Source organism: Suricata suricatta, chromosome 10 (genome assembly GCF_006229205.1).
Source record: "Suricata suricatta isolate VVHF042 chromosome 10, meerkat_22Aug2017_6uvM2_HiC, whole genome shotgun sequence".
NCBI lineage: Eukaryota > Metazoa > Chordata > Mammalia > Carnivora > Herpestidae > Suricata > Suricata suricatta.
In genome coordinates, this window is record NC_043709.1 from 66221593 (window position 1) to 66249206 (window position 27614).

The 27614-nt window shown below is 41.6% G+C and overlaps 1 protein-coding gene across 1 annotated transcript; it reads right to left on the reverse strand.

Annotated features, from left to right (window-relative positions):
- Positions 1-21175: 21175 nt before the first annotated feature.
- Positions 21176-21701, reverse strand: LOC115304494 (10 kDa heat shock protein, mitochondrial). The gene has a single exon (XM_029954687.1). It carries the CDS (start codon positions 21609-21611, stop codon positions 21303-21305), a length of 309 nt encoding a protein of 102 aa, XP_029810547.1. The 5' UTR covers positions 21612-21701; the 3' UTR covers positions 21176-21302.
- Between the last annotated feature and the right edge of the window lie 5913 nt (positions 21702-27614).

Sequence of the window (27614 nt, forward strand, 5' to 3'; positions counted from 1 at the left end):
GCTCTCTATATCATGCTTAGGTTGAAATGTTCATGACAAAAATAAGTCACATTTTCTTTTTTTTCTGTTTTTTTAAATTTATTTTTGAGAGACAGAGAGAGAGACAGCGCGAGCAGGGGAGGGTCAGAGAGAGAGGGAGACACAGAATCCGAAGCAGGATCCAGGCTCTGAGCTGTCAACACAGAGCCCGACGCGGGGCTCGAACCCACAAACCATGAGATCATGACCTGAGCCGAAGCCGGACACTTAACCGTAAGTCACATTTTCTTATCTGATCATTCTTTTTGGAAGTCAAAATCTCAAAATAAAATAAACTATACAATTTTAGAAGAGGGGTAAAAAACTTATACATTATCTAGGCCAATCTATTTTGTTGTTGTTGTTCGGTTTTTACAGATTATAAATCAGAACTTGAACTCTTTTCATAAAAAAGGTGCCACCTTCTCCCACAGTGTGACCTAAAAAACATTTGCTCCATTAACATTATTTGCAGACTAGACATAATTCAGTTATTTTGACAGACTGTGAATCTCTCTAACGGGAACAAACAATTATTGGTGTGGACAGAGTTTATCAACATCTCTGGGTCAAGGCCCGTCACACAGAAGGTGTGTCAGCAAAATTTAGATGATAGAATATTATTTGTCTTCTGGATCCCTGACCCCATGTGGACCCTCCCAAAAATCTTATTAGTAAAGATCATTTTAAAAGAGAGACATACTGAGAAAATAACTGTCATGTTTTGAAACAAAACACTAAAGCAATAAACTAATAGAAATCATGGAATGATTGATTTGGGAATATTTTCTTGTCCTCTATACCTTGTATATATTTATTTTTCATTAATCTGATTAACATAGATTTCTAGTGTGTTAATGTAAAGGAACCGGTTTTCTTGATATTGAACCAAAGCACTGGTGTTCTGCTATGAACTGCACTGAGTCTCCCTCAAATCCACATTTTGCAGCCCTAATGCCCAGTGCAACTATATTTGGAGACAGGGCCTGTGAAGAGGTGATAAAGGTTGAATGAAATCGTGAGGGTAGAGCCCTAATCCCATAGGGCTGGTGCTCTTGTAGGAAGAGAAACAGACATGAGAACTCTCTCTCCACCATGTAAGACCACAGCAAGCAAGCAGCTGTCACCATGCCTGGAACGGATTCTCACCAGAAGCCGAACTGATCAGCAATGAGCTATAGACAGACTTCGTAGCCTCCGGAACTGTGAGAAGTAAATTTCTGTTGTTTAAGCCACCCAGTGTCTGGTGTTTTATTATGGCAATCCAAGCTGTCCAGTACATGCTTTTAGATGCCCAAAACCAACCTAGACAATTTCTCAGGATCAGAATCTGGCTAGCAGCTCACATTGTTGTATGTCATTGTTTTTCACTGTAGTTACACATAAAAGGATTATATGGAGATGTAAGAGGTATGAATCTGAGAAAGTGCGTACAATTTCTTATACTTGTCACATCACTTATAGAATAGAAGGTTGCACATGTGATGAGACCAAACCCTGATCTCTAAGATGAATAAGGAGATGCAACCCATACTACTACATTTTTTAACAGCAAGGAAACAGATTATTTTTTCATTAAAAACCTTTCTAGAAGAAGAAGAAGGAGAGGGAAAAAAGGAGGAGGAGATATGTTTAAAAAGGGAGAAAAGAAATAAGAGCAAATAACATTTTTTTACTTGTTTGCTTGTTTGTAGGCATCGGATGGCCATGCCTTTGAAAAAGTTTAAAAGTACATTACACTATTTAAATACCAACATAGGAAAGCTGACTCAGTTATAGAAATGCTATGTATACTTATGCCGAGAACTTAAATGTTCCACATGAGCTCACGCATGGTTGAAACAAAAGAACCACAAAGTTGAATATTTTTAAAGAAATCTAATCAAGACCAAGAAGAAGAATGTTGATCTTAAAAAACATAAGCTATTTCTGGAACTACGATAATGTACTTGAACTAATGTAAACCAAGGAAGAATTTTAATAATCAAAACACTGGGAGCTAAAACGTCATTGAAAAATTCTGTAAAGTATTAAAGATTTAGAATTCCCAGCCAAGATCTCTTCTGAGAGACTCAGTCAATTTCCCCTTTATGTGCCCGATTCTCCTAACACAGATGACCCAGTGAGTAAATGGGACCACTGTAATTGTACTGAAATTCCACTAACATGTTTCCAGAGGACACGAACGAACACTTACTGGACAGATAGAACTTGTGATGTCTTTAAAATTCCTGTGAAAACTCTCTTCATGTCCAGGAAAGGTACCTGCTCATTGAGCTCATCTCCAAGGAGCTAAGAGACGTCTGCCAAGGACAGGTAATTCAACATTCACAACACCTTCTGAAAGAGTTTACAATGATACCTCGTGATTGTGACTACGGATTTAAGATGAAACTTTCTGTGTTTGCCTCCTGAAAAGTGCCAAATGGGCGCCCCAGATTATCATAGATATTGGAAGAGGGGCCGAGATGTGAGGGGAAAAGAAACTGCACCGGTAGAGGCCAGAGTACAGATTCCATTCGAAGGAGGTTTACTATTGATTTTGGCAGAGATCGAAGGAGCACTGGAGAAAGCTTTTATCTCTTCTCGGACTCTTGTATCTGAAATTTCCTCCACCGTTATTATAAAGATTCCAAATTAGACCTAATGAAGAGAAGGCTGTCACCCTTGATTTTGGCAAGGTCCTAAAACCACCATCCCTCCATAAATACAAACATTTACTGATAACCTATGTGACAGGCCTTGCTATAAACCCTTTAATATATCTAGATAAACTGGTAGCATCACATTATATTCAGGCCACAGTGAATTGGACTAGAATTGATTTAATTTGCCATATTTGATCATTATTATTATTTTAAAAAATTTTAATGCTTATTTTTGAAGGAGAGAGAGCGAGCACAAGCAAGGGGAGGGGCAGAGAGAGAGAGACACACACACAGAGTTCAAAGCAGGCTCCAGGCGCTAAGCTGTCAGCACAGAGCCCAACATGAGGCTCGACCCATGAGCTGTGAGGTCATGACCTGCGCCGAAGTCAGACGCTCAACTGACTGAGCCACCCAGGTGCCCTGTTCTTTATTATTTTTGAAAAAGATATCAACTTTGGAGTATTTTAGACAAAGGTTTTAGTCTTAATTTGTAAGTAGTGTAACTTCCCAAAGCTTTTCCCATCTGAAACTCCAGACCATGTTATTAAACCTTACTTAATGGATAGCAGGAAACACGTAAGTAAAATCTCTTTAAAAATCGCTGTGCCGTGGGGCAGAATGATCATGAAAGAACAAAAGCCAGATGCTGGCATCCTCTGGTTCGTTTTTCTTTTAAACTTGTTTAATATATTTATTTTTGAGAGAGAGAGAGAGAAGGGGAGGTACAGAACCCAAGCAGGCTCCAGGATCCATGCTGTCAGAGCCTAATGCGGGGCTCAAACTCACGAACTGTGAGATCATGACCTGCACCGAAGTGAGACGCTTAACCGACTGAACCACCCAGGCATCCCTGGCATCCTCTAATTCTTAAAGGCTTACCCTGAGGCCTGTCCCTTGGTGACAGTCTCTGGTAATAGTGGCCTCCATTCCTGCTCTAGGTTTTGTGTGTGTGTGTGTGTGTGTGTGTGTGTGTGTGTGTGTGTGTGTGGAGAAAGCTTTACAGGTCAGGCTGTAGAAGGAGCATCAGGCAAGCAGCCTCTGCTAACCCAGGGCAACCTAATTTTTGTTTAAGTTTATTTATTTATTTTTGAGAGAGAGAGTGTGTGAGTAGGCTAACAGGGGAGGGGCAGGGAGAGAATCCCAAGCAGGCACCCCATTGTCAGCTCAGAGCCCTAGATGGGGCTCAGTCCCACAAACCAGAAGATAATGACCTGAGCAGAAGTCAAGAATAGAACGCTTAACCCACTGAGCCACCCAGGGGCCCCTAATTTTGAGCTAGAAGCTTAAATCTATGCATATATGCTCTAAGCCAGACAGAGATCTGTTCCCAGGGGGGCAATGTCTTTGGCCTCTTGTTCAGTGTGCTAAGGGGACAAACCAGAGCATGGAGAGAGCTACATTTCCAGCTTTGACAGGCCAGATTATAATTAGCTAAAAGCTTCCGCCCAGATCTCAAACATGGCTGTTGGTAAGTCATAAGCTGCATTTAGAGGCAGAGGACCTGAGTTTGAGTGTGAGCTCCATCACTTCCTATCTCTCTCAGCCTCAGTTTTCTCATGTGTCACCCGAGGGAATGAGCATCCAACTCCCACATTTGCTGTGAAGATAACATAGTAGTGTGTACTCGGCACTCAGGAAGGTGTGCTGAGCCTGACTTTCAATAGTTGCTCTCTCTACACGTGTGCCCCTCTGTTTACTTTGGCTTTGTATCTGGGTGGCTCCGTGGGTTAAGTGTCTGACTTTGGCTCTGGCCATGAATTTGCAGTTTATGGGTTGAAGCCCCACATCGGGTTCTGTGCTGACAGCTCAGAGCCTGGAGTCTGCTTCAGATTCTGTGTCTCCTCTCTCTCTCTCTCTCTTTCTCTCCCTCCTCCTCCTCCTCTCCTGCTTGTGCTCTCCCTCTCCTTCAAAAATAAGTAAATTTAGGCTTTGTATCTTTTCCTATTCTCGGCAAATATTTAGTGAATTATCCATGTCCCAAACTTAACTCTTTGCCTTCTTTTTTTTTTTAATTTTTTTTTAATGTTTTATTTATTTTTGATACAGAGAGAGACAGAGCATGAGAAGGGGAGGGGCAGAGAGAGAAGGAGACACACAGAACCGGAAGCAGGCTCCAGGGTCTGAGCCAGCTGTCAGCACAGAACCTGACGCGGGGCTCGAACCCACGAACGTGAGATCTGACCTGAGCCGAAGTCGGAGGCTTAACCGACTGAGCCACCCAGGCACCCCAACTCTTTGCCTTCTAAATGGAAGAAGAGAGAATGATGCAGTATGTTCCTTTAAATAAAATATATGACTCTCAAAATCATGTTCTTTTCTTTAAAAAAATTACATTTTTGGCCACTCTTTGGGCACATATATTTCTCTGCATACATGTCCCACAGATTTTTGATGCAAACAAGAAGACAGTTCAAATCTGAGAAAAGCTGATTTTCTGAAGCCTCCCAATCTTTCCCTCCTTTTTTAAGGGGTGGGAATCAGGATCAATGATGGATGGGAAGCAGGAAGTTTCCAGCACGAAATCGTGCAGTCAAGAGCATAAAAGCCCAGCAAACAATCCCATCAGATGAACCTCAGTGTCCTCATTTCTAAATTGGTGCTAAAATGCCTGATTATATCATGGTTGGGAGGATTGGACTAGATAAGATATGTAAGCCGCCCGACACATTGCCTGATACATAATATGTTTTTAAGAAAAGCTGGTTGTTTCTGCTCCTTGTTTGGGACTCCTGAATTCAGAGAATCACCCATTTTCTTAATTCCCAGAGGCTTCTCTTCTATCATGCATTACGTCGGACATGTATTACAGTAGGCAGGTGTAATTCCTCTCCCTACCCTTCAGGACAAGGACTCCATCCCAGAGACTCAGCCTCATACCCAGCATTCATTTATGGAATGGATAGGACATCCTATGTAACTGGGAAGGGACTGTGTGTAATTGTAAAGAAAGCAAGATCTAGCTGGCAGCTTTGCTGATAGACTCTAAAGATAAGCCTATCAAGAGTGGGAGCATATTAATTAAGAGGAAGGGAAAGGAATTTCCATTTGGTTTTGTACCCAGCAAGGCATGAGGATGTGCAGGGGCAGATCAATGCCAACCTCGTGCGTGGCCGTGATGCTTGCTGCAGACTGAGGTTCTTTACTGTGGAAATGGGACTTCAGTCTCCTAGTTGAAGGAAGGAAGCACTTGAATAGCCCAACACTTCCTGGAGACCTGGGCAGAATGGGGAGTCTTTTAAAAGTCATAAGAGAAAGGCAAGTAAGTATTATGTCTGTTATGAGCATTTACAAATGATGTGACTTGGCAAAGTTTTTATTACACAGCTACAACACTGGAAGCCATTACGGTAAAATAATATGTCTTGAAAGCGGCTTTCACAAATTTCTATTTGCTGAGGTCAAACACATCGATTGTGATTAAAATCACAAATCTTCAGCTAAATTACTGCTTTGTGAAATAGAAACAGCGAGGGAGAGTGGGTGGAAACGCTTGCTTCATTTTCTGCACTAACTTCACAGAATATGGAGGGATATATTTTCCTCCAAGACAGAAACCTAATGAAGTATAGTGAAATTTGCCTAGAGACTCTTGGTGGAATGGCACTTATTTAAAAAAAAAATCTACAGCACAGCTTTTAGAGTTTTAACAATTAGACTCTTCATTTGAAAGGCATCAGGCAATGAGGCTACTTTTCAGTGGACTGGAGGATCCAATTCTCTGAAGCACATTTGGCCAAACTGTCCCTTGTATAATAGACAGTACTGAATAACTCCAGGCTTATGCTGTGTTTGGCGCAGTGTTGGCCATATAACAAGCGTTAAATAAAATAATAGCAACATGTGACATGGAGAGCCTGATCCTCTCATTCTTACTGCTAAACCCACATACCAGATGGTTCTACACACCCGTAATCAAGCGCAGAGCCGTGTGGGCCGGGGGCTGGTGTGGTAGCGCTGAGTCAGGCCACAGCCTTCTCTCTCTCTCCCTCTCGTGGAAGAGCTGCCCTACCTCCACAGCCAGTGATTAAAAGCCGTGCTGGTGGTTTGGAGAGCTCACAGAGCCTTGGATCGGTCCAGACAATTCATGAATGATACCAGTTTCCCTCAACTCTGCGCAAAATGACATCAGCTCTCTTTACCACCCAGAGAAGGGACTTTCTAATGAGATCTGTACATAATCCAGTAGAACTCAGCTAGCACAGATACAATTGGTTCTGAGATACTTGATAAGCTAATACTTAGCTCCTTAAAAAATACTCTTGAGAGTACAATGCTGAGTGAAATAAGTCAATCACGAAAGAGCAAATAAATACTGGATGACTTCACTTAAGGGAGGTATTTAGAACAGTCAAATGCATAGAGACAGAAAGTAGAATGGTGGTGGCCACTGGCTGGGGAAAAGGAATGAGGAATTACTGTTTAAAGGGTATGGAGTTTCAGTTTTGCAACATGCAGAGGTCTGTGGATGGATGGTGGTGATGGGTGTACAAACATGTGAATGTCCTTAATGCCACTAAACTATACACTTAAAAAATGGTGATGATGGTAAATTTTATACTATGTGTATTTTACCACAATTAAAATATATATAGGGGCACCTGGGTGGCTCAGTTGGTTAAGCATCTGACTCCTGATTTTGAGTCAGGTCATGATCTCATGGTTTGTGAATTTGAGCCCCATGTCCGGCCCTGTGCTGACAGAGCAGAACCTGCTTAAGATTCCCTCCACCATCTCTCTCTGCCCCTCCCCCTCCCTCTCTCTCTCTCTCTGAAAATAAACACTTAATTATATATAGATATATAAAATAAAAATAGTTTTTAACATTTATTTATTTTTGAAAGACAGAGAAAAATAGGGGGTGACTGGGGGAGAGGCAGAGACAGAGGGAGACACAGAATCAGAGCAGCTCCAGGCTCTAAGCTGTCAGCACAGAGCCCAACGCAGGGCTCAAACTCACGAACTGGGTCAGTGAAAACCATGGCGATGTTCTTGTTATCATAAAATGAGAGCAGATGCATTCTGGAGCATTTTAAAGGCACTCTTCCATCAGACTCTCACATCAGTGTCCGTGCCTCCTAGAGTGCTCCTCTGGGACAGGGTGATGCCGTTGTCATCTTTGTGTCCGCCTGGCTCAAAGTATGAGGTCCACAATGTCCCTGGGCTTATCAAGATTATCCAACTCTCAAATGGACTCTTCCCTTATTCCAAAAATTAAGTTTTAAAAATCAGACTGCTTCTAAAGCAACTGAATTCAGTGGGAGGAGTAATGTCTTTCTCTTTGAAATTTGAAGTTACATAAGTCAAACTTCAAAGAACACCAGCACGTTCTTTCACACCACCTATGGTTTTCGAATTGAAGAGCTTAAACCTTTGGTGCTCTGACCTCATGTTTCCTCGTATCTGTAGCCTAGGAAATTGAACTTCACACTGGACCATACTCTGTCATGTGTCAGTTATTGATTCAGCAGAGAAGGACCTGATCAATAATTATCTGGAAGAAAAAGCTAGTTTGATGGAAAAATGAAGCTCATGTTTTTATGATCAAAGCACCTTCTCATTGAGGCTCTGAGCCTTTCACTGATTATGCCCCCAGCTGGTGATACAGAAGGCTCTCAAAACATTTCTCACAGGAAGTTCAAGGTGAGGCTGCTTCTCTTGTACTTGTGGTCTGTGTCATGCAATAAAAATGGGTGTTATGGAGTATCTTTGTGTCTTCAGGGTTTTGTCTCCCCAATGATATCTTAAGTTCCTTGTGCAGCAGAGTTACCATATTTTGTTAGTAAAGTTGGCCCCGACCCTACACTGGACACATTGCCCTTGTCAACTGCACATTTCCCAAACACTTCCTGAGTGAAATATGCTTGCAACTTACAATTAATTGATTGGTTGAATGGCTGTTGTTTGAATAAAAAATTGTTTATTGAAGTGGGTCTTATGGCAACCATTGTACTTTTCTCTTCATTGACCTCGACCTTTGTAAAACTCCCTTCACATACTTTAAATACATTGTTCTTGTTTTTCATCTTAAAGTGAGGACAGAAGAGGTCATTTGGCTATTCTCTAGATTAGTGACTTACATGACTGTTTGTTCGTTTATCCCTCCAGTCTGTTTATCTGCTTTGAAAAAATAATTGTTTTGATTGTGGTAAAACATACATAAACATAAAACTTAGTATCTTAACCATTTTCAGTGCATAGTTGGGAGGCACTGGACACATCCATAATGTGCTAGCATCCATCTCCATAACTGTTTTCATCTTATGAAACTGAAGCTCTATATCCACTGAAAAATTATTACCCCTCCCTTCCCAATCCCCGGCATCTGGTGACCACAATTCTACTTGCTGTCTCTAAGATTTTTGACTAAGTACCTCATATAAGTGGAATCATGCAGCATTTGACTTTTTGTGACTGGCTTATTTCACTTGGCATAACGTCCTCAAAGTTCATTCACGCTGCAGCATGTATTGGAATTGCCTTCTTTTTACGTATATACCATATTTTGCTTATCCATTGTCCATGGGCTGCTTCCATGTTTTAGCTATTGTGAATAATGCTGCTATGAATAGAAGTGTTATGTTCATCTATTTTGCTGAACAAAAGCCCATAAAGATTCCTTTAGAGCCAGGAACACTATGGGCGGAATGGAAAAAGCAAGAGGATTCATGAATGATTTCAGCCAGGAGCAAGCATCCTCCAAACCACCTAAATTCCAGTGTGAGCCAGTTCTAAATTCCATTGCATTATGTAGAACAGTAAAGTAGAATCTCCATTTTAGGAGCTTAAAAATCACTGAAGGGATTGGTACACTGCCCAAATCTCAGTGTGTTTCAAAGTCATAGAGATGTTGGCTAGAAGTGCTATTAGAGATCATCAAGTTATTGATTCCCCATTCTTGACTGCACATCTAAACCACAAGGTCTTTTTAAAAAATGCTTATACATAGATCCCACTCCCAAATACTCTGATTAGACTGGCCTGAGGGTGGGCATCAGTATTATATAAAAAAGTTTTTTTTCAGAGGCACCTGGCTGGTTCAGTTTGTTCTGTTGGTTAACTCCTGAATCTCAGCTCAGGTCATGATCTCATGGTTAGTGGCTTCCACCCCCACATCAGGCTCTGTGCTGACAGCGTGAAGCCTGCTTGGGATTCTCTTTCTCCTCTTTCTCTGCCCCTCCCCCACTCACTATCTCCCTCTCTCTCAAAATAAACTGGAAACATTTGTCAGGTAATTCTAATGGGTAGCCGAGGTTGAGAATTGCTGACACAGCTTAACCTCTCTCTTCACTCGATTTGGAGACAGAAAAATGGAACAACGAGCCAAAAGTGACATAGAAATTGGTAGAAGGATGTAATTAGGGACTTTAAAATTCCAAATCTAGTACTCTAAACCCCCTGAAAACTTCTTTTACTGTGTTCTTTTCTTTAGAAAGTACAAAAAAAAATAAGTAAACTACTGTCAAATAGATAATTTTTATTCAACATAATATCTCAAAGATTTAAATTGAGATTAAATGCATGCTGGAAAGTTTATTTTAGTTTTTATTTAAATATCTGAATTACAATGAATCCAAAAGATGAAAAAATTCTACCTATTATCAGATAACAAACATCATCTGTGTGTGCCTTGAGTTATTACACATCTCAAATTAAATATAGATGAATCAGGGGCATGAAGTTTAAAGAAGAGAAGAAAACAGAAGTGAAATAACAGGACTGATTCTAAAGATGAGTCCATTCTGCTGTAAAGGTCAAGTAATGGAACACCAAGAGGAAATGCAAATGACCAATAAATGTGAAAAGGTGCTCAGTCTCACTGCGGTCAGGAAAATGGAAATTAAACCACAGTTTATTTATCAGATTAGGAAAAAAGCAAGAAAATGATAACATCCAGACCTGGCAAAGACGTGGGGAAAAGGGCAATCCAATTCACATTTGGGAAATGTGTTGCTTTCAGACAGTGCCCGAATAACAAGAATGTGCAGAGTACCTAAGATCCTAGGAGAGGGAGTCATTGGGAAGGATCTATTGTTCTTCACCAACCTCATTACTTTATCTTCCACTGAAATTGTAGACCTGCCTAATTAGGTCCTTGTTTAGTGAGTCTGAGCTGTTCCAGAATCAACTCCTGAGAAGCTCAGCAGTGTTTGGGGTACTCACTTTCCCACTCGTCTCTTGTTCTCACCCTGAGCCCACTCCAGAGGTGAATTTTGGTGTTCTCAACTGGAAAAATCAATGCTCACTCAACCCACTGCATCTTGAAGACCTCATCATTGTGCAAGTCTGCAGGTCCCATACCCCTGGGTAGTACCTTCTCACAAGCTCAGTTGCTGGATGTGTATCTCCCTACCATTTACTGAGTGCTTGCTGGTATCAGGCAAAGCACTGCATTTTGTTATCTTGTCGTTTTGTCCTCCAACAGTCCTATAAGGTAATTATTTTTTTTATTCATACTTACATATGAGAAAACTGAGATTTACAAAGTTTAAATCCTTTCATGAGGAACACCCAGCTTATAATTGGCAGTAAAGGCTCTATTTTTCTGGTTCTGGAGTGTCACCTGCATGTAAAATTTGGGGGTCATGAAAACATACTTTTCTACCAATTTCTTCTTCCAGAGGTCACTGTATCTGAATAAGTCCTTGCAGAACTGGCTAAGGTCTGAGATGCTAACCCCAGGCTGTTGACTCCAATGTGTAAAGCGTAAGCCCTAGGCTCTGCTTCCTTTCATCCCTGAAGCACTGTGTCCTTGCAGAGACTGGTTCCTTCCCTGCCAGGGTCAATGCCTGCCCTGTGTGTACAAGTCAGTCCCTCTGCCCCTCTACTGCACCTTCATTGGATGAAGAGGCCACTGTTGTCACTGCTGCCACCTGCTGGCACCTGGTCTCTCTGCCCAAACTGATGTCCAGGGTCATGCCATGGCCCTCCCCAGGGCTCTAACTTTGATCCATTGCACCTTTTCTGTCTGGGAAAACGGCCAAAACCTCAATAAGTTTGCCTCTTAAATCTGAGCACTGAAGGCTGCCACCTTTGTGCTCCCTCCCTGTGTCCCAGAGGGAAGAAGAGAGAACAGCCTCCTTCTTTCTAAGGCAGAGTATATGCCATTTTGTCCCTTAGACCTGCCTGGCAAAGCAAAACAATGATCCATGGATGTGGGCAAGACTCTGTCCCTATCACGATCTCCGGCCTCTTTGTCGGGATGTAGCATAGTGACACCTTTGACTCGCAACATCTGGTGCAGACATTCACCAACCAGAACTTTAGGAAACTTTCATGAGTACGAATCAACAATGAAGACTATCAAGACTGACACCATCCCACTCACCCCAATGACTTTGAACAAAGAATTAGAGGACTTGGCATAAAGAAAATTTCTTTCAAAGAGATTAAGCAGGAAAATTAGAACATCAGTGAACTCATTTGAAGATTTGCCCAGACAGCAAATAATCCATCTGAAGAAAGATTTACATCATAAAGTGCTTGCTTTCTGTATTAATAAGGACCCATCGTTAGTGACAGACAGAAGTGGACTCAAACTCACTTGAGCTGGAAATAGGATTTTAAAGTCTCCTAGATCTGCACCATGGAAAAAGTCATAGAAGACCAGACTTGATATGTCTGAACCTAAGGAACTCCCACTGTGGGGTTTTCTTTGTCTCTGTCTCTCTGCATACCAGCATCACCCTGTGTTTGGAGGTACTGTAGAGGAGTTTGGAGGGAGAGGAGGTTGGGCACGGACACTACCACCCCACTACCAACAAGGGAAAGCCTTTCCAGCTCCACTGAAAAAAAATCTCAAAGAAAGGTTCAAATAGTCTTCTTTTGGATCATGTAGCCATCTCGGATGAGTGGAACGGGCTTTGTTATCATGAGAAGGAGAAAGAGAGCTGGGCAAAACCCAAAAACTGACCTTTATAGTTCTATATAATGAAACAGTGTTTGTAAAACATACATTTATTTTACTTAACTCCCATCACCATTATTTTTTCTTTAACAGTTTAAATAGGTTCTCACAGAGAGAATTCCAATTGATAAGATTGCAACTATTGGAAATTAGGTCTTAACTTATTATCCATATTTTTCCTTTATCCTATTTACCACAATTTTAATTATTTACTTAGTATATGATTATTTGATTATTGCTTGTATGCTCAGCTGGAGTGTAACCTCCATGTGGGCAGGGGTCACAAGTATTTTTGTTTACCGTTATTTACTCTGCACCTAGAACATTCCCGACATGATCTAGTCAACCATCCTTGAATGATCGATGCTAGATTTAATCTAAGTCAGCACTGGATAATTCCAAAGTTACTTAAAGAATCCTAAATAAAGGGGCATCTGGGTGGTTCAGTTAGTTAAGCGTTGGCTTCAGCTCACGTCCTGATCTCACTGTTCATGAGTTTGAGCCCCACGTTGAGCTCTGCGCTGACTGTTCGGAGCCTGGAATCTGCTTCAGATTCTGTCTCTCTCTCTGCTCCTCACTCAGCCCTCTCAAATAAATAAACATTAAAAAATAATTCTAAATTATGAAACACTGACAGAAAGAGGAAATGAAATCAGCATTTAGAATTAGAAGATCAACCAGCTCCACCATCCATGGCCTGACAGGGAATCCACAGGATAGAGACATGGACATACCAAATATTAGTGTCTGAGGAGCTAAACATCAAAAACTTAAGACGGTTACCAAAAAAAAAATGAGGTTCAAAAAAGAAAACAAGTTCAAAGTTGCAGCCAATTTTGAACGATTAAAGTTTATCAAAAAAGTTGACATTTATATTATGTGAACACAAAACTGAGCTTAAGAAACTTACCACCTGTCACTATATTTCTCTTTGACCCAGTTTTAAAATGGAAACATCATCAAGCCAGGCATCCAAATAGATCTCTCCATTAGTCTGTGTTTAATGGAATAACACCCTAATGAAAACACACTACTTGGGCACTTCACTGGGTTGTGCTAAAAATTATGGCCTTTCAAAGGCTCTCAATTGCACAGGTTCTTGCCTTGTGTACACTTTAATAAAATACAACTGTTTGAGTTTCTGTTAATTAAGCCTGCAGCTTCCTGTGACCAGGACTTCTTGTGCCTGAGCCTGGGGAAGGGCACCAAGACATTGGTAGAGAGTCAGCCGCAGGTACTTGGGGCGCCCCCTCCCCAGCACGGGTTCTTAATCTGCCCAGAGAAACAGGTCTGGGGGCGAAGGTGCCCAGAGAGACTACAGGGCCTGGAGGCAGAGGAAGCGAGGCCCAGCTGTGTGAGGGCCTGCCTTGCGGTGGAGAAAAGCGATTTCAGCTGAGAGGCAGAACCTGAGAAATGAAAAACATTGGAGGGAAAAAGGGGGCAGTCCTCTGACAGAATGAATTAACGTTCCTTTAAACTTTTTCTAGGAAAAGTGGATAACAAGGAATTAAGGCTGACGGGTGCCCTGCGGGGAGCCCAAGACGTCTGTGAGGCCAGGGAGAGGGGCCCTGTGATTAAATTAATAAGAAAGATATATTTGATCTTGGTGCCCAGTCCCTGCTACGGAGCTCCTAAAGCCCCAAGTGGTAAGAGCGCAGGGGCATCTTTTGTTCTACTGAGGCTGGATGACGGCTGGTCACCAAAAAGACCAAGCTGTGATGAGACGCTTGGCGTTTTCAGCCCCACCCCGGCTTCTGTGGAGAGAACGAGGGACTGGAACTGCGGTAAATAACTGCTCAGGCCTGCGTGAGGAAACCTCCCTAAACCTCCTACAGCAGGGGGTTCAGAGAGCTTCCACGTGGGGCGAACACCGGAGATTCAGGAAGAGCGGTGCGCTGGGAGAGAGCAGGGGTGCCCTGGGCATCTCTCCTGTCTGGCACTTTCTATCATTCTATATAAACTGATAATCTAGTAAGTAAAATGTTTCTCTGGGTTTTGTGAGCTGCTCTAGCAAATGAATCAACTCAAGGAGAGAGTATTTGGAACCTCGAATCCACAGCAGTGGGTCAGAAGTCCAGGTGACAGCCTGGACTTGTGATCGGTGTCTGGAGTGGAGGCAGGGAGGTTAAGGAGGAGGGAGCCCTTAGCCTGTGGGATCTGATGCTATCCTCCGGGAGACAGTGTCCGAAATGAGTTGAACTGCAGGACGCCCAGCTGGAGTTGGACAATTCCTTGGTGGTGGCCCCCATGTCAGAATTGGTACTAGAATCTCTTATGCCTTCTCTGAGAACAAAGAAGAGGCTTGCACAGAGGGGAAGAGATAGCCAGTGACTCCTGTGACTTTTCCTGGCAGGAGGCTCCAGGGATGGCAGTGTGGGCACATGTGAGTTCAGAGCCTGTGATGTGCTGATGCTTTGTGAATGTGCCCTGCCTTGAATACCAGGTGAGTGGGCCGGCCAGAGTACTTTCCCATATGCCCTCATCTTCCTTCCCTCTACACTGCTTGTCCCCTGGTTACGCTAACTTCTGCACAAAGAGTACCTCACAGTTAGTCATTTAATTCCATAAACAGGAAAAAAAATCATACAGGATGGAGAAATTGAGAAACTTACCCAATAAAACAGTCGCTGATTTAAAAAAAAGATAATGGAGGGGTGCCTGGATGGCTCAGTTGGTTGAGCGCCCAGCTCGTGATTTCGGCTCTCCATGCTGACAGCACCGAGCCTGCTTGGGATTCTCTCTCCTTCTCTCTCTGCCTCTCCCCTGTGTGCACACACTTGCTTGCTCTCTCTCAATAAAATAAACAAGGAAGGAAATAAATAAATAAATAGATAAATAAGAACATGGAAAGCACCAACTCTTCTATGTCAGCACTAAAATGATCCTTGAAGATTCTCATGGCAAAGCCGAAAGAGCGCCAGACCAGGAGTCAAAGCAATTACCGCCTAGCAATGCGTCTGGCACACATTGGCTAGATGGGTGGCTCTCTGTGAGTTGTTTCTTCTCTTGTCCCATTTCCCCTCCCATAAAAGGATGAAAGCTACCTAAGTTCTCTTCCAGATTTAATTCTCTGGCTCTTATATGTTTTCCAATATAAAAATGATAAAAACTTGCTGACTGCACTGCACCATTATTGGGATATTTTTCTACTCTCAATATATTTTTTTAAGGTTATTTATTTAGTTTGAGAGAGTGTGTGAGTGGAGGAGAGGCAGAGAAGAGAAAGAGAGAATCCCAAGCAGGCTCCACACCAACAATGTGGAGCCTGACTAGGGGCTCAAACTCACCATCCATGAGATCATGACCTGAGCTGAAACCAAAAGTCAAGTTAAATGACTGAACCACCCAGGCACCCCAATATTTCCCAATATTATTTCCCAATATTAACGAGGGAATGAAATTGTGCTTGTCAGAATAAGCATCAACGCACAGGGTGTTCTTTCAAAAAGCACTGGCCCTTGGTCACCCTCACTCCCCCGAGCTCCACCCAACTCCCTTGTGACTTTTATTCTTCCAGAAGCAGTTTTAAACTGCTTCACGCTGTAACTTTTTTTAAGGGGGAAAACATTTTCACTATGAAAATCCAATCTGGATTTATAGGCACACTTCGGTTTAGTGTGCTTCACTTTATTGAGCTTCACAGATAATTGTGTTATTTTATTTTATTTTTTTTTACAAATTAAAGGATTGCAGCAACCCTGCATCGAGCAAATCTATCGGTGCCATTTTCCCAATATCATTTGCTCTTTTCATGTCTCTGTGTCATGTTTTACAATTTCTGCAATATTTCAAACTTTATCATTATTAAAATATTTGTTATGCTGTTACTTTAGCAATAAAGTACTTTTAATTAAGATATGTACCTTGTTTTTTTAGACATAATGTTATTTTACACTTAATAGACTACTGTATAGTATAAACAATACTTTTATGTGCCCTGGGAAGCGAGAAAATTCACTCGACTCACTTTATTGCAGTAGTCTGGCACCAAACCCACAATATCTTTGAAGTATGCCTGCACTGAATGACAATTTTGGGTAAAGCATAGACAAGATAAATTTTAAGATTCAGTTTTAAGCAATGGCCTCTACCCCCCTTTGCATATAATCAATGCATTTAATCATATAAGCAGTCCAGTCCACTGCATTTTCCTTTTTAATTTCCAAGTCTCCATTACTGCAGGCCCTAGGGCCCTCCTATCCAATCTGTTCCCACCGAATTCACAAGCACAGCACTACACACTTTCCCCCTGAAACACCGCTTCCTCCCTCCAATGTCTCTTTGGGCTGCAGAAGAGCCCAAGGACTTGACCCAAGCTGTAGACTGTTCCTTTCTGGCTAGTGTCTGTCTGAGCAGCCCTGCTACTTCCTCCCCAGTCTATGGTACAGTCTCTGGGAAGAGTCCCTGTTCTGGGCACTTCCTAGCGCCTTCCCACTCCACTTGCTCTCCTTACTGACTTGGAACATCACTCCTTCTTTCTGCCAATCTGAATTCTACTCATCTGTCAAAACCCAGATGAAATCCCCTTCCCTCAATAGAGCTTTCCCAGAACCTGCGCCTTGAAGGGTGCCACCCCTACTTTGTACAGTCCGCTGCCTGACACAGCAAAAGAAATGACCACATGAGCCAGAGAGGCATTCTCCCGTGGAACCTGGACGTCCTTCACAGAGCTGAGTCTCCTTCTAGGCAGCACGAGCTTGAAGTCCCCCTACAACACAGTCAGGGGAGACAAGAGTCAACGTACAAAGGTGGCCCTCTGATTAGTCTTAACAGAACAGAACTGGGAATCGGCTTTACAGAGACCCCGAGGTGAGGGCCATGGACAGCTTCCCTTCCTGGGTGTGTGGTCCTTTGTCTCCCTCTACCTCCCACCCCCTCCACCCTTCAAAAAACCTTTTTAGAATGACTAGGAGAGGACGGGTAAAGCTGGGCTCCCGAAGGCTGCAGAGGCACGGCTCTCTGGGTTTTTCTCCAGGGCCCAACATGATCTTTCATCTTTGCTCTGGTGGGTCAAGGTCACCTCGACCCAGTCCTGAGCAAGGGCTCTGCAAGGGGATGTTTGGCTGACACCTGACACCCACGGCAGTTGACTGGCCCAGGGTGGTAACGAAAGTGATCTTACGATTAATTAGCACTGATTGAGCCTTTACTATGTGGCGGGCACTCTTGTAAGTCCTTTTTACTCACGCGTGTATTCAATGCTCCCAGCAATCCTCCAAGCTCGTTATTATCATGTCCACTTTACAGTTGAGAACAGTTGAGAACATCTTTTATGGCAAAAGGTAAGCTGCCTTTCCCCAAGCCACATAGCCAGCGAGTGGCAAAGCCGAGCCAATAACTGTTTTTTGTTTTGTTTTGTTGGAGTTTAAAGAAACAGCCTTGGCGGAACCTCCTTTACGGTGAGACCAGAGGAGAGAAAGGCATGTGTTTGCAGAGAGTCCTGACATCTCATATGCTACCACTGGGATCTTAGGGCCTCTCATTACCTGAAATATGAAAATGGCACACGTTTAATTATTCATTTCCCATCACCCTTAATGAGAGGATTAACTGCCAAGTGGAACAAAAGGAAATGGTTTGACCTTCAGGCTGTCAGGAAGTGATAATTAACTAAAACCTGGAGTCCCTTTTAATGGACAAATGAAGGTGTTTTACAGATCTTGATGCAAATGTGCTATACGGGTCACTAACTGATTAAGTCACATAATGGAGCAATGACAATGAGAAAATAAACGCGTGCTAAAAATAAGCATGTTTCCTTAATTAGGTTCACAGGTGCTCTTCAGGAGTCACTAGCGCTCCTTCGGCTTTCCTGGGTGTGGATGGAGAGAGGGCTGAAGAGCTGCGGCGGGCAGACAGCGAGGGGAGGCAGCCGGGGGAGGAGGTGTGCACCGGCTGGGGAGGGGGCAGGAGCCAGTCCATCTCAGCTGCGGAAGAGCCTCAGGAAGGTGGAGGCTAACGTGGAGACCTGTTCCTCGCAGCTTCAGGACCAACTGTTTGGTTTTTCATTACTTGGTTGATCGGTTTGACCAAAAGTTACCGTGGGAGTGATTCAGGAACCATTCTGCCGCTCAGCATGTAAACACAGACTTCTAATCTAGAGCCTCGCGATTAAAATGGTCATAAATAGCTGCGAATTACTACAGTTGTGCAACTCATGACTTCATCGTGGCTTCTGGCAGAGCAGATGGGAGCCGCGTTCCCGGGGCTGCTCAGCACCGCGCCGCCCCTTCTCCAGGCTTTTCCTTCTCAGCTAGTGAGCGCAGTATGCGAGGTGCCGCCCGGAGGCCGGCGTGGCATCCTCCTGGCCCTCCCTCTAGTCCGGAGTAACATTTTTCAAAAGGCCATCGAGCACACACTGCATGATATATAAATATATAACTGCCAAAAATATGGCAAAATGAGTCACTATTAATAACTCAAAGAGTCGTGGGGATCCAAGCAGTCCAATTCCTCTGCCAAAAGTTCAGCATGTTTGCTTAGTGCTTTGATTTTTTTTTAAACTCTGTTCTTGATTTGCTTCAGTACATTTCCTATTTAGATACTCCACCAAGTGTGTGTCAAACTGTGTAACCTTACTAGGACATACGGGAGAGTACAGGACAGGAATAGAAGGCCTTTAAAGCTAATGGGGCTTTAAAAATTATGCTTGCCTCACAAACATTTTCCATTTCTCTTTAGCAACTGTCACCTTTGTCATATATACAGAAATTGCTAGAGGGAAAGTGAAGAAACTCCCTCAGTTACTTATGTTGGTAATAATATTGCACTATCAACAATTTTTTGAATATTTACTATGCCAAGCATGGTGCTTCTATACGTCCTTGCTAAGCCTCATGTCAATCATACGACATAGGTGTTATTTCTATTTCACAAACCAAGGCTCCGAGGTTCATAACTGCCATGAGCTGACATGCAACTGACTCTCAGGGCTGGAATTCAAACTTAGGGCACTTTAGCTTGAGTCCTGTGAAACTGCCAGTAGTCAATCATTCCTAACCAATAATGTCAATTTTATGCTTCAGCTACTACTACAATGCATTGGCCCTAAAAGGAAACCCAGAATCTCCTCCTGACAATACAAAGATGCCTCACCGGCTGGCAGTGTGCTGATTGGAAAATTATATGATGCAGTACTGGGGGGTACGTAGAATGACAATGTAATTTATTATCTTTGCATAATAGTAATATAATAATAATAATAATAATTAGTAGTAGTAGTAGTAGTAGTAAAGATATGTGAAATTATACCGTAAATGGCAGACGTATCAAAACTCTTTAATCTACTTATGTTCTCTGATCTTTTCTATCTAAAAATCTTCACATGTAATCATGCTCACCAGACTTTTCCAAGCATTGAAATGATTTCTAGTATTTAAAAGTTAATGATGTTAAAATATGGTTTTGGCAGCCATGTATTTTAATGAGCAAGTAGGCTGTGAGTCTATAACGCAGATATATTAAAAAGACAATTTGGCAAGAGCAATTTAGTTTCTTGAGAACTGCCTGGGAGTCAATAGCATAGTGGTTTAGATAGAAGCTATGACAATATTATTTCTTTTTTTTTAATTTTTTAATGTTTTATTTATTATTGAGACAGAGAGAAATAGAGCATGAGTGGGGGAGGGTCAGAGAGAGAGGAAGACACAGAATCCAAAGCAGGCTCCAGGCTCTGACCTGTCAGCACAGAGCCTGATGTAAGGCTCGAACTCACGAACCGTGAAATTGTGACCTGAGCCCAAGTCAGCCGCTTAACTGACGGAGCCACGCAGGCACCCTTGACAATATTATTTCTATGGCAAATGATTTCCCTGAGGTCTTCCTCTAGAAAGAATTCATAGTAAACCCAAATCTTGTTTTTAATTCAGTTTTCTTCACTGTTATCATTAGAATGGGAAATATCAAGGTGGCTAATAGTAATTATTGCATTTTATATCTGATGGCTACTGAACAGTGAGTTGTTAAATGCACAATAATTAGGAAGATATAGCATCACAAGTTTCAAAAGATAAATAATAAGAAAAGGATCAGTGAGTCTTAGAATATTTCAGCCAGGGAAAGGATCTTATTTTACTAAAGGGGAAACTGAGTTACAAGAAAGACAAATAAACGACAGAACCTCCCAACTTACAGGTAATACCACACCAACTACCCATTCAGTTCTCTTGACTCCTGGGGGCAATGTCTTCTCCCGTAAAATGATAGTTTGGTTCCAAGTAGTATTTTGTTACTTTCTATATGCACTTATCATTGAAGCCATCTGGAACATATAATAAAAGATGTGTCTAATAAATTAATATATTAAAATGAACTCAATATCTTAGGTGATTATATTTAAGATGGGATAAACTATATTCTTCAGATTTGTTGAAACAAGATGATCAAATAACTTTTTTAAGTTGACTCATGAATTTAGCACCAGAATCCAAAATCTGACTGGCCTCTCTTGGGGCCAAAAAAGATCTTTTCTATCCTGTCCTTTCTGGACTCTGTTGACCTCCTGTATGGAAGGTATCTAATTTGAGACACCATAGGATTATGTGTTACTCAAATTTATATCTTTGTTTAAATTTTATTTTTATTTTTTATTTTTTTATTATTATTATTTTTTAGTTTGGATACCATTAGTTTATTATAAAAGAGAGACATGAAAATTATTTACATGATGAGAGATTTCACAACTTCACTGGAATGGGCAGCTTCATTTCATGCCATTTCAATAATGATTTATTTCAGTCTACATATTTTCCGAGAATGTCACCATCTCTAAATAAGAAATAATCCTTGTCATCTAGAACTACTTTGGTGCCTCCATATTCTGGGAGAAGAACTTTATCTCCAACTTTCACACTGACTGGTTGAATCTCTCCACCCTTTCCTTTAGAGCCTGATCCAACAGCTACTACAGTTGCTTGCAAAACTTTTCCTTGAGATTTTTCTGGAAGCATAATGCCTCCTTTGGTTACAGTTTCGGCTGCACTCCTTTCAACTAAAACTCGGTCAAAGAGGGGAAGAAACTTTCTAAACGCTTGTCCTGCCATCACTCCGACCGCCGCAGTTCCTACTCTGCCCTGGAGCTGCCGCCGCTGCAAGGAGACCCGCAGTCCGACCCCCGAGCCACGTGAACGTGGGGAAAGCTAAATTTTATTTTATTTTTTATTTGAAAGAGAGAGAGAGAGCATTCAAGCAGGGGAGAGGGGCAGAGAAAGAGAGAAAGAATCCTAAGCGGCCTCATACTCAGCTTGTAGCCCAATGTGGGGCTTGAGTCATGACTATGAGATCATGACCTGAGCTGAAATCAAGAGTGAGACGCTCAACTGTTTGAGCCACCAGGCGCCCCAGATTTCTGACTCGGATTATAAACAGGAATCTGAACCAACACCAAGTTAATGATAGCTCTACCATAATATTTGTGAACCAAACAAAACAGCCAAAGGGAGAAGTACTTTAAATGAAAATATTCTTAATATCTTTTTTTGTATAATGATAAACATATAGAAAAAGAAAAGCAAGTATATTAATTGATGGATGGATTATTCAGCTGGTTTCTATACTAACAATGATTCATTCTATAAAGGTGGAATTTTAGGAAATAAGTCATAGTATTGTACCAGAAAGACAAGTGTAAAACATGCTAGATAACCAAACACACTCAAAACGTAATTTTCTTTTATTTTCATCTATGACATTTGAATGTTCTGAATATTACTCTTGCCTTTAATGACATAGAAAAGGGAAATGAAATGTTCACGGGCCTATATTGGCTCTTTTGATCATAACTGTATCATTATTACTAGCCCACATTGAAGTCTTTTATTCCTGGTCTAAGTAAAGGCTGATACTGCTTTCCTGTCTTCCTCAGGTTCTTCAAACAATTCTAGCAGAGCTCACGGAGTCCAAGGATACATGGAAGTCAAGAAGGAGTGGCAAAAAGGAAAAGATAAGTTTCTGAAGAAGTGATATCTGAATATGAGGCCCTGATGTTCCCAAAATATTCATGAGAGGTAGAGAAAAGATATTTGTTCAAATTACATATTTAGCATGTGTCCATTCAAATGAGTGCTATAGTTGTGAAACGCTATACTAAGGTGCTGAGTATGAAAAGGTGGTGGAGACACAATCCCTATTTTCAAGGCACTTATAATTTGATAGAAGAGTTAATATGGTGTGTGTGCATGCATGTAGAGGTTGGGGGCTAGGGAAAGGTTTATGTATAATGACACATGGCTCTTTTAGGCAGAGTAAGTAATCAGCTACTGAGCTAATAGATGGTGTTCTGGAAGGACTCCTCTCAAATATATTCCAACCATTGCCAAAAATGGTACTGTGAATTGTTATTCTTTGGCATCTAATATTGCCTTCTTGCACAGTAATTTTCTAAAATGTTACTGGAAAAGTCAGCAAACTAAGCATCTGATAGCAAGGAAGTTTTTCAGATCATTTTCTTTCCTTAAAGGAAAGAGAAGAGCTGCACCAAAGCATTGGGTGCCAGGGGGCAAAGGGAAACCCATTAGTCAAGAGATTATTGGTTGCTAGGAATCAAATCTCATTCAGATGAACTCAAATTAAAAAGAGGAGTTAACTGTACAGATAAAGCCAGCAATCTAACAGACACACAGAAGCAGGAAACAAAGTCCAGCTGGACTTCACAGCAAGCTAAGCTGAAACTTTAGTCTGTCCGCCTCTCTTCTCTGACTCTGATTCCCCCTTTCTCTCCTCTGTTTATTGACTCTCTCTTTGGACTCTTCTTGGTTTTCAAAGCACATCTGATACCTTCTCCCTATAAACTTAGCTTCCTCTGATTACTTAAAAGTTTGTCCTCAAGTGACTTTGGTCGTACTCAACTTTGGTACTCACTGATTCCAACCTCAGCCCTGCCTGGATGTGAACTCTCAGATGAAGTCCACAACCATTGAGTAGTTTCTGCAATTTGACTCAAATTCTTGAGAGAGTCTGATTGTTGTCTATGAGTCTGTTCCTGGTCTAGTCAGAATGTGGTGAGGTGGACATGGGTTGGGGTCAGGCCACTCAGGTCTCTCCATCACAACTGAGACTGAACAACAGGAATTCTGAGATAGGGACTGGGGAGGCAGCACAAATGTCCTAACACATGACAACTACTACCCCAATCCCAATGTTTTCTTCTTACCTATGTGTCAGTGGGCGGGTCTTACTTGGGGGAGGTCAGGATCCTATTGGTTATGGCACAAAACCAGGCCAATAGTGTTTGGAGCATGGATAAAAATTTGATTTCTGATTCTCCATTGTTTCTCTCCCTCTACTACAAATTTAATAGAGAGTTAACTGCTCCTCCAATGGTGACACAGCCATCACTGTGAATAGGGTGAAGAGTATCTTTGGGGTAAACTGAGAGCTAGACATTTTTGTATCTCTAATTCATTTATTAATTCAATTAATTAACCTTAGTAAGCACCTAGTCTGCCTGTGGTAGATGAGCAGCAGAGTCTAATATACTCTGAAAGTTTATTTTATTAATGGCTCTTTGGGATACGTGTTTGTTGGGCTTTCCAAAGAATGCAATTTAGATTTCACCAGTGAGAAGTTCCAAAATACTCTTGGAATCTATTGTACCTAAAAATATCCAAAAGCACAGTATTGATAAATTTAGATACTCAAACAATAATCATTTCTGGCTCTTAAAGCTAAGTTCAGTCCTGTGCCTGGAAAGAAAAATTAAGGCTAAAAAAGAGGCTAAAGCAAACATAACATTATCAGCCTTGCTTTCTCTTCCCCGTGAATACATGGCTTTAATGTGAGCTTTTAGTTGTAAGGGAACTTAGCTATAGGCAGACATTAATAATGTTTTGATGTTTAAAATCTACTGAGAAGGAACTATATAAATAAGCAGGAGGGTGATCATTTAAGAAGTTATAATTAAACTGTGTATTTTGAAGGATGAATTTTCTATAGCCACATTTATCTTTATAGACATGTGTGTTATTTTAGGTATTTTTAGTTGATACAACTATAGGACTGAACTAGGTAAAAGGGGACTTGAGTTCAATGTAAGGTGTGTAAATGTGGGCAAGTCTCTTTCTCCCTGTGACTGTTACTTCTTCCTCTTTATAACATATCCATTAACTTATTAGTGGGATCAACTGAGAACTGAGAATGTTAATGCTTGTTGGAAACTGAAAATTCTTATTCAGTAAGTGTTTGAATTTAACTAAATTCATTAGTTTAGTAAAAAATGAGTATTATTTCCTGACCTCAATAGTGAAGTTCTCTTGCACAAACTTACAATCCATTTTTGGTGACTGTTTAATCAAAATTCCATCTCAAATATATTTAAACTAACATACTTAAATTATTGTGTTGTGTGCAAAGTTTATCTTCTAAAAATATCTAGGAAGAAATAAAAACATTGGGAGGGGCAAGTTACAGATATCTATGACTACACAAAAAATAATTATGATTTCTTTTGTAGTATAAAATCTATGTAGAACTAAAATGCAAAGGAAGAACACAAAAGTCAGGAGGGGTAAATAGTTTAAAAAGCTTATGGGTCTAATAATATCTTAGGACTGGTAAAAATAATGATTTATATAATTCTTTAATAAATCAAGGGTATATGTTGTAAGCTCTAGGACAACTACTATCAGAATTAGAAAGTAATGTATAATTTGCCAATTTATTAGAATGAGAATATTAAATAGTAAGAAGTTTCTGAATAAATTAAAAGAGGCAAAAATGGAAGAAACAAGGAACATAAAACAAAGGGAAGAAAGGAACATAAAAGAGAAGAGCTTAATTGAAAATTTAAAATAAGATGGTGGCTAGAAACCCAATTGGGTCAGTGGTTACACTGCATATAAGTGAAATAAATTTGAAGTAAGAGACTATGATTGTTAGACTAGGTAAAAACAAAACAAAACAAAAACCCAAAATATGATTTAAACATAATGATCAGAAATGTTTAAGGTATAAGGAAAGACAAATAAACCGTGCACACAAAAACCACAATGAAAAAGTTTGGATAGCACTACCAATATTGGGCAATATGAAATTTAAGGCAAGAAATATTATCAGAGATAAAGAGAGATGGTTTGTAATTGTAAGTGGGTCAATTCAATAGGAAGATATAACAATCCTAAATCTCTATGCACCCAATAGCATTGCTTTGAAATAATTTAAGCAAAAAATGGATGGAAAAAGGAATTATGTACAAATCAACACTCACAGTGGGAGGCATTAATATATCTTTCTCAATAGCTGGCAGAACTAGACAAAAATTTAAAAATCAGTAAGAATATAGAAGATACTAGCAGCACAATTTGCAAACCAAATTGTTAAACTGCACCTACTAATTACTAGTGTAAAATTTCACAAATTGTAAAACTGCACTTACTAATGACCAGTTACGTCTATTTCAAGTGTACATTAAACATTTATTAAAATCAATGTAGTGTAATATAAAGAAAATTTCGGGGCACCTGGGTGGCTTAGTTGGTTAAGCATCCCACTCTTGATTTTGGCTCAGGTCATGATCTCACGTTTCATGGATTTGAAGTCCGCATTAGGCTTTGCATTGAAAGTGTGGAGCCTGCTTTGGATTCTCTGACTCTCTCTCTCTCTCTCTCTCTCTGCCCTTCCTCTGACTGTGCTCTTTCTCTCTCAAAAATTAACATAAAAAATTTAAAGTCTTAAGAATTTCAAATTATTTAGATCTTTCAGAATATCTTTTCTGGAGAGGAAGAGCTTAGGATGGCAGAGTAGTAGGAGGACCCTAGGCTTGTCTCTTCCCTTCAACACAACTAGATAAATATAAAATAATTCTGAATAGCCAAGAAATTGATCTAAAGACTGACAGAATATGAGGAGCCAAGATGGCAGAGAGGAAGGGAGATCTGTAAACTCCGTCTGCCCCATCTATTGAACTGAGAAGGACATTACTCTCATCTGCAAGAGTGGAAGGAGAAAATGCAGACTCCAGAAAGAAGACAACCTCAAAGATGCCTGAGTGAGTGAGTGCAAACTGGGGAGATTGGAAAATGGGCCAGCTCGAGAAGGGGAGGGGAGGTGGAGCCCCAGCCCAACACAGGGCAGGCATGCGGAGCCCCTGAGAAACAAAGGGAAGAGAAAGAGAAACTGAACACGCTCATAGCACTGTCTCTGGGGAAGAGAAAAAGAACGTTTAACCATGGTTGGAGAGAGAAACTCTCACTCCATATAGAACTGCTGGGTAGCCCAAATCCCAAACCCAGGTGGCACAAGGGAAAGAGCAGCTTCCAGCCCTGTGCCATCCCAGCAGGGAGTCGGCAGCTGGGTCGGTGGCAGTGGCGATGGCCCAGGGGTGCTCACTTTAACCTCAGCTGCGGGAGTGGGAGCACATACCTCATTTCCACAGTGCATCTCGCTTCCAGCAGTGGCCGCGTGAATCCGGAATCCTGGGTGCCAACTGGGAAAAAATAGCCCCCACACCTATGCAATCCTGGCAGGGAGTTGGCAGTGGTGAAGGCTGGGGCTCAAGCTTCGGCTGTAGGAGCACACAACTGATTTCCGGCAGCACCCAGCGCCTCGACAGCAGCAGCGCGAATCCCAGCCGGTGCCATCCCTCCTCCTACTGCAATCATGACCCCGGCGGGCAGCTGGGAGTCCACAACGGTGTCTGTGAGGGTGTGCACTACACCTTCTGCTGCGCACCTCGCCTCAGGCAGCACACCTCACCTCAGGCAGGGGCAGCACAAATCCTGGCCTGAGCTATGAGAAACTGATTCCTCCCCCTACGCAATCGCTATCTGGCTGGGGGCTGGGAGTCCAGGTGGTCTGTGAGGGCGTGCACCTCACCTCCAGCAGCAGCAGCATAAATCCCTGCCAGCGCCTAGAGAAACTGCTCCCTCCCCCTAAGAAGCCAGCCACCAAAGCAAGTACATCTCATCTGTGGTAGCATAAAACTGCACGGACTAGGACTTTGATCTGAGGCAGGCCTGGAAAATACAACTTGGCTCAGCTGCTGTCCAAGGAGATTGGACTCATTAGAGTGGTGTGCAGTGCCTAGTTCCAGTGGAGCTTGGGGTGCTGCC

Coding starts and splice junctions, on each gene's coding strand:
- LOC115304494 (XM_029954687.1), bottom strand. CDS start 21,611: ATGGCAGGACAAGCGTTTAGAAAGTTTCTTCCCCTCTTTGACCGAGTT.